This window comes from Bison bison, unplaced genomic scaffold, assembly GCF_000754665.1.
Source record: "Bison bison bison isolate TAMUID 2011002044 unplaced genomic scaffold, Bison_UMD1.0 scf7180017864108, whole genome shotgun sequence".
NCBI classification, from domain to species: Eukaryota; Metazoa; Chordata; class Mammalia; order Artiodactyla; family Bovidae; genus Bison; species Bison bison.
Genome location: NW_011494680.1, coordinates 2,838,170 through 2,845,327, shown reverse-complemented (window position 1 = coordinate 2,845,327; position 7,158 = coordinate 2,838,170). Strand labels below are relative to the sequence as shown.

Sequence of the window (7,158 nt, the reverse complement as noted above, 5' to 3'; positions counted from 1 at the left end):
GGAGTACTGACTTTTGAGTGTCGAGCAGCGAGACCTGATTCGGTAACACCAGGACTCTAGGTTTTGCAGTCCATTGACATGGAATTGATGATGCCCTGATCTGAAAAGAAAATGTGGCTTCCCCCTTTAAAGTAGCGGTTCATCTACTTTAAACATACCTGTGGCCACCTGCCCCTCCAGCACTGAGAACGACCAATCCCATTGCTCCATAGGTCTGACATGACTGAAGATTCTCAAGACAGTATTCCAAGCAGACACTTCCAACAGCCCAGGACTGGTACCTCTCTGGTGCTTCTGCTCAAGCACCACCATGGCAAACACAAGAAGGGAAGAGCGATGGGAGAAAAGGCTTTTCCAGGGAATGGGGAGGTCGGGGAACTTGAGGAGTCACTGAGAGAAAGGAGGAAAGCCAGATAGACAGCTCTGCCTGGCAGGCACCCAGTTTCCCTCCTCACACAGGGACCAGATGGACACAGGATCTCAGGGACTTGGCAGGAAAACTGTTGTCTTTGAACCAATCAGCGTCTGCACTGAAGAGCTCAGGAGGGGGACCCCAGGCACCAGGTGACACCGGAGCTGGGAGAGCCTGCTGGCTTCCTAAGTGGGGCCTGAGGAGCTTGGGGAGAATTGCACAACAAGCTGGAAAGCCGGCTCAGCGCGGCTGCTGGGAGGAGAGGAAGTCTCCCAGGGCTGAGTGTGCCCAGGCATGAAGGAGCCGGCCCTCCTGGCCGGCGGGCAGGGCGGGCGTTGCTCAGAGATAAGCCAACCCCTGGCAGTGGGTGATGAGCCCTGTGAAGCATTGCTCCGGACAGCAGTAAACCACCTCCTCGGAGCAGCTAGTCCTGGCTGTGAGCCGCACAGCAGTGCCAGGAAAGGGTGCTTTCCAGAGGTGCCAGGAGCCCCGCTCCTCCTGGGCAGTGTGGCCCTGACATCAGGAAGGGCTCAGGTGCCAGCTGCTCCCTGCTCCCCCACCCCCCGACTCAGGATCAGGGCAGCATGAGCCGGGCAAGACATGTGGGCAAGATCCAGAAACGCCTGGAAGATGTCAAGAGCCAGTGGGTCCAGCCAGCCAGGGCTGACTTCAGCGACAATGAGAGTGCCCGGCTGGCCACAGATGCCCTCTTGGATGGGGGTCCCGAGGCCTACTGGCAGGCGCTCAGCCAAGAAGGCGAGGTGGACTTCCTGTCCTCAGTGGAGGCCCAGTACATCCAGGCCCAGGCCAAGGAGCCCCCCTGTGCCCCGGAGCCCCCAGGGGTGGCTGAGGCAGGCCCCAAGGGGCTCGACACCTGCTCCCTGCAATCAGGTACCTACTTCCCCGTGGCCTCAGAGGGCAGCGAGCCGGCCCTACTGCACACCTGGGCCTCTGCGGAGAAGCCCTACATGAAGGAGAAGTCCAGCGCCACCGTGTACTTCCAGACGGACAAGCACAGCAACATCAGGGACCTCATCCGCCGCTGTATCACCCGGACCAGCCAGGTAGCGATGGCGGAGCCCGCGCCTCCTTGGCCACAGGGGTAGGGGTGGGGGTTTCAGGAAAGCAGAAAGGGGTGCCTCCTGTTCTAAGGCATGCAGTCCAGATGACTGGAGTGTAGGGTGGAACCAGGGATGTTTCTCTCTGCCTGGCCCTAGATCACTGACTTCTGGATTCCCCCTTGTCACCATCCGGGTTTCCTGGCCACCCATCACTGGAACTCCTACAACAGCTTCCCTTCTGACCCTCCTCTCCCATTTTGATCCCTGACCGCCTAGTCTCCAAGCTGCTGTAAACACTTTTTACATTTTGACCTTGCCACACGGCCTGTGGGATCCTAGTTCTCCAACCAGGGCTTGAACCCGTGCTGCCTGTGGTGGAAGCGCAGTCTTAACCACTGGACAGCCAGGGAAATCCCTGTAGACAATTTTTCTATACTTCAAATTGAACTTGTCCCCTTTACTGCTTAAAGTCTTTAGTGGCTCCCACTTGCCCTCACTGGGAACAGCTGACTCCACAGCACAGCTCACAGCCCTTCCAGTTCCTCTCCCCTGTTTTGCCACTCAATCCTGAGTGACCTGGAGGTTTTCAAACCCACCAGGCTCTGTCTTGAGGCCTCTGCACATGCTGTTCCTTCTGCCTGGAGCCTCCTCACCTTCCTGGCGTCTCCTCTAACACCTACTCCTTCTCAAGACCAAAGGGGACTGAAGTCCCCTTCTCAGGCAGGCTTTCCTGAGTTCCCCAGGCCAGGCAAGGCGCCTCGTGTCTGTGCTTCTGAATGAAGGGGCTGCTCCACTGGGATGCAAACCTGTCCCGTTTCCTCTCAGACTCGTCTGGCCCTGTCTGCCCACAAATTCAGCACAGCGCTTGAATCCAGCCGGTGGTCGGCAGAGGACAGAGGAAGCAGCAGAAAAGATTTCTCCCTCCCCAGAGTGTTTACCTTTGAATAGGTGACTTTAGAGGAAGAAAAATCCTTCAGGACCAGAGCTTAGCTGGCAGAATTTAAGGCGCCGAGACTGGCACTTGGTCAGGAGTTCTCCTGCTGCTCCCGGAACTGTGGATCCACAGGGGCTGCACACTGTCGGCCCAGGAGAGGGGATCTTTCTACCCACATGCATAAAATGACTCCTTAGCACAGGGGTATGGGTGCCACCTCTCCTCCCAAAACTGCAGAGAGCCAGAGGTGAGAACGGCCTCCCAGGAGGATACTTTGTTATCCGTAAAGGGTCTCCCTGTCTCATCACTCAAATTATTTATTTTACATTTATGTGTGTGCGTGTTAGTAGCTCAGTCATGTCCAATTCTTTGTGACCCCATGGACTGTAACCTGCCAGGCTCCTCTGTCCATGGGGATTCTCCAGGCAAGAATACTGGAGTGGGTAGCCATTTCCTTCTCCAAGGGATCTTCCCAACCGAGGGATCAACCCTGGGTCTCCTGCCTTGCAGGCGGATTTTTTACCATCTGAGCCACCAAAGCATTAATTCTGTTACATCTAAAAGAACTTGAAAAAGAACACATTGATATTTAAGCTCCTTTTCTGCTAAGATCCACTCTCATGATGGACTCCCCTCCCAAGTCCAATACTGTGTGAAATCCTTTTTTTTTTTTTTTTAATATTTATGTATTTGGCTGTGCCGGGTCTTAGTTGTATCACATGGGATCTTTGATCTTAGTTGCAGCATGTGGGATCTAGTTCCCCAACCAGGGATCGAAACTGAGGTCCCTGCACTGGGCATGCAGGGTCTTAGCCACTGGACCAAAGTCCCTGTGTGAAATCTCATGGCTCCAGAAGAAGCCACCAGCAGTGGGGAAGCTGTACTTAAAAGAAGAGAGGGAGTAGAATTCTGAAGAACAAAATAGAAGATAACAGGGGGTAGAGCATCGACTTTCACATTGCTAGACTACTTCAGAGCAATATTTCATGTTTTGCTGATGGGCTCAGGCGGGCAGTCAGGAGTGCCCACACTGCCTGGGCTGGGCTGCATGACCCAGGGCAAGTCCCTGGGCCTCCCCAGGCCCCAGATTCTACACTGGACTAAGGTCCTTTCCAGCTGTCAGGGCCTGTTCCTAAGTGTGCTACCTCTGGCCTCTCTGTGCTGAAGTTCAGTGCTCTCCCGAGGGGCGGGGACCAGGGGTGGTGGTGAAATTCTCAACCGCAGCTGCAGCTTAAAGGGGGAGCGAGGCTCCTGGAAAGCAACCAGGTGAGGGCTTGTGAAACACCGTCCCCCCTGCCAAATCCTTCTCCTGCCCCGACCCCACCCAGGGAGGCGGCTCTCTCTTCACCTCTGTGAACTCGAGGCCTGCTGCTGACTTTTGCTCTATCCACAGCATGTTACAAACTTAGGGCAACACTTAAAAATCAGAAGATTCCACTCAATAGTAAGAATTTCTAGCTCCTCTCAGCGAGTCGGAAGACTGGCTCTGTAGGTGCTGAGTCAAGGCCACCCCTTTGTGTGGGTCGCCGTCACTGCTCTCTTCATCAGTCCCTCTCATCCCGGGCCCTGACGTTGTTTAGTCGCTCAGTCGTGTCTGACTCTCTGTGACCCCACGGACTGCAGCACGCCAGGCTCCTCTGTCCTCCACTATCTCCCAGACTTTGCTCAAAAGCGTGTCCCATGGACAGAGAAGCCTGGCAGGCTATACAGACCATGGGGTCGCAAAAAGTCAGACACAACTTAGCAACTAAACTACAACAATGTCAAGGCCCTGATGACCTTCATTTTGTTAGCTGTCAGGCTCCTGCAGGCAGTTTGTGATATCACTCCCATATACCACACACACACATACACACACACAGGGCTCAGGAGTGACAGAGATGCCAGGGAGGCTGGATCCCCAGTCACAGGCAGTCCTTGGGAAGCAGCGTCCACACAGAGGGGGAGGGCGGGAGCAGGGTTGTGCTCTCCCTCTCCTATGGCTTCAGCCCCCGCAGGAAAGAACAGAGAGGGACGAACAGAGCCAGCAGTTTACATTCCCTATGGAGCAGGAGTTCACCCTGTTTCCTGTTATGCTCTCATCCCTTTATTCCACAAAGCCTACACTGGCCAGGCCCTGCACCCAGGATGGCGGAGCAGAACAAGAGGCATCCCTCCTCCCAGCCACCTGCCCTTAGGGGAGTGGAGGGGACACTGGACTTGAACAACCCTCTGTGCCTGGGAGCAGAGGGGAGCGTGACTAAGGCAGTCTTCACGGAAAAGTTGACCTGTGAGTTGAGTCTCAGAGGATGAGTAAGAGTTTGCTGAGCACAGAAAGGAGGGAAAGGAACTCCAGGCCCAGGGCGGGTCAAGAGCAGAGGTCAGGAGGAGGGAGAGGGCTGGATGCCCTGGAGGCAGGGAGACCTGGAAAGGACTATCAGGAAAGAAGAGGTTTTCACTTGCAGTTCCCTAGAGTACTCATTCACACTTTAAGGATACAAGAAAACAGATAATAGCCATGGTTCCTTATAGATTTATACATAGGATAGATCAGGAAATGGCAACCTACTCTAGTACTCTTGCCTGGAAAGTCCCATGGATGGAGGAGCCTGGTAGGCTGCAGTCCATGGGGTCGCTGGGAGTTGGACACGACTGAGCGACTTCACTTTCACTTTTCACTTGCATGCATTGGAGAAGGAAATGGCAACCCACTCCAGTGTTCTTGCCTGGAAAATCCCAGGGACAGGGGAGCCTGGTGGGCTGCCGTCTATGGGGTCACACAGAGTCGGACATGACTGAAGAGACTTAGCAGCAGCAGCAGATCAGGAAATAAGTACCAGAACCTATTTCAGCAGTAGAAGATGTTTATATAGGTTAGTCTTTATTCATGACAGTATGTAAGTGCTAGTGATTTCAAAGCAACTTAGAGTGGCTTTTCTCCTTGTCTCCTTGTTTTAAATTTTGTCTTTTAATTTAAAATTTCCAAAGAGGAGCTGGTTGGACCCTTGGGCCAAGTCAACTCTGATCTCTGCAAGCCTTTATGGCTGGTCTAAAGATAGCTGGCTTTTGGGTCAAGTACCAAGTTCTTCCCTGGTGGTTCAGACCGTAAAGTGTCTGCCTGCAATTCAGGAGAACTGGGTTCAATCCCTGAGTCCGGAAAATCCCCTGGAGAAGGAAATGGCAACCCATTCCAATACTCTTGCCTGGAAAACCCCATGAACGGAGGAGCCTGGCAGTCTATAGTCCATGGGGTCTCAAAGAGCAACTTCACTTTCACCAAGAAGCAGGAGGCACCGCCCACGATGCAGGGCCACGTGGGGAGCACCAGGGTCCACTGCGGGGTTGGGGGGCGGGAGGAGCCAGGGAATGCATGGGCATAAGTCTTTATTGTGATTTTGCAGGCAAGGCAAGGCAAGGCAAGGCAGGGTGAGGTAAACTGTTGAGAATTGGTTCATTTGAATAATTCCGAAGGCTCGGAGCCATAGGTGGTCCCTGGCTGTCCCATACTTGGCGCTGGGGTGATTTAGGGTGGGAAGGGAAATATTGTCAGGATGCTGGAGAGTTAGATAACGGAGGCTTGGGACATGGGTCTGGACTGCTTGGTTAGCATCTCAGAGGCTGCTCCTAGGCAAGGTGTTTGCCACCTCTAATAATAAACTAACCCTGGGATGTCAAAGCATCACAAAATACAGAAAACAAAACATGAATAACCCATCCTCCAAGTGTGGTCCAGGATCCCCGAAGGTTCCAAGACCCCTCCAGTGAGTCTGTGAGGTACTGCCCTTTCTAACCACTCATTTGTGTGAGATTGGACTATCTTTATATACTTCCCCGTAAACAACACATCACAGCAGATTGCTACAGGAGCCATATGAGAACCAGCTGTCTCCTGTTAAGCCAGACACCACAGAGATTTGCAAAACTGAAAAATAATGCCATTCTGCTCACTCCATTGTTGCTTTGGAAAGTACAGTTATTTTTGCCCTAAAATTGTTATTCATATTAGCATGTGATGAGTTTAAGTAACAAATATTAGTTGTTTTAAAATAATGCTTAATAAACATTAAATGTTTTCTCAGTTTGTTTTTAATATGACAAATATCAATAGTTATAATCCACATAAACAAAGCTCTTTGGAAGCCTCAGTAATTTTTAAGAGTGTAAAGGGGTCCTGAGGCCAAAATGTTGGAGACCCTGAGCAGACAAGCCCCCAGCCCTGCTGCATTCCTCTTCCTCTCCCTTTCAGTGCAGAAAGAAAACTCTACCCAGCTCCCTGGGGAGGTGGGGGGTGGGGGAGTGGGGCAATGCAGAGGAGCAAAGGGGCAGCTGTAATCTGGTTCCCAAGAAGCTCCATGCCCCCACCCCTAGGCGTCAAGGACGACCTTTTCAGGCCGAGCCCCTGCCCTGGGAGCAGCTGAAGGGAGAACAAGGCTCAGGGGTGGGACACAGCAGGAAACCTGCCCCCACCGCACCTTGCGCTGAGGAAGCTGATGAGCGTGTCCCCCGCCCCGCACCTGGTAACTGGGACTCCAGGGCCTTGAGCACCACCAGGGGCCCCATGGCGAGCTCTCTGGCTGTTCCTCTGACATGGGCTGCTGAGGGAGGGCAGACCTGGGAGAGAGGGCTCCAGCGCCCCCCACCCCCTAGGCCTGTGGAGTTTACAGGCAACAGGGCGCCTCCACTGGGGGCCAGAGCCCAGTCCCACCAGGATGGGGTGGGGAGCCTCCAAAGACCAGTGGAAGTGCTCCTTCCCCACCCCCCAACCCCCACCA

The 7,158-nt window shown here is 53.6% G+C and overlaps 1 protein-coding gene across 1 annotated transcript in view; it reads left to right on the top strand.

The window, feature by feature from the left end:
• The first annotated feature begins 996 nt into the window (after positions 1-996).
• The window catches only part of FAM83A (family with sequence similarity 83, member A), a 19,204-nt gene continuing 13,042 nt past the window's right edge, over positions 997-7,158 (top strand). The window contains exon 1 of the mRNA XM_010838918.1: positions 997-1,476. Within this exon, the coding sequence (XP_010837220.1) occupies positions 997-1,476 (480 nt within the window). The remainder of the gene's footprint in view (positions 1,477-7,158) is intronic.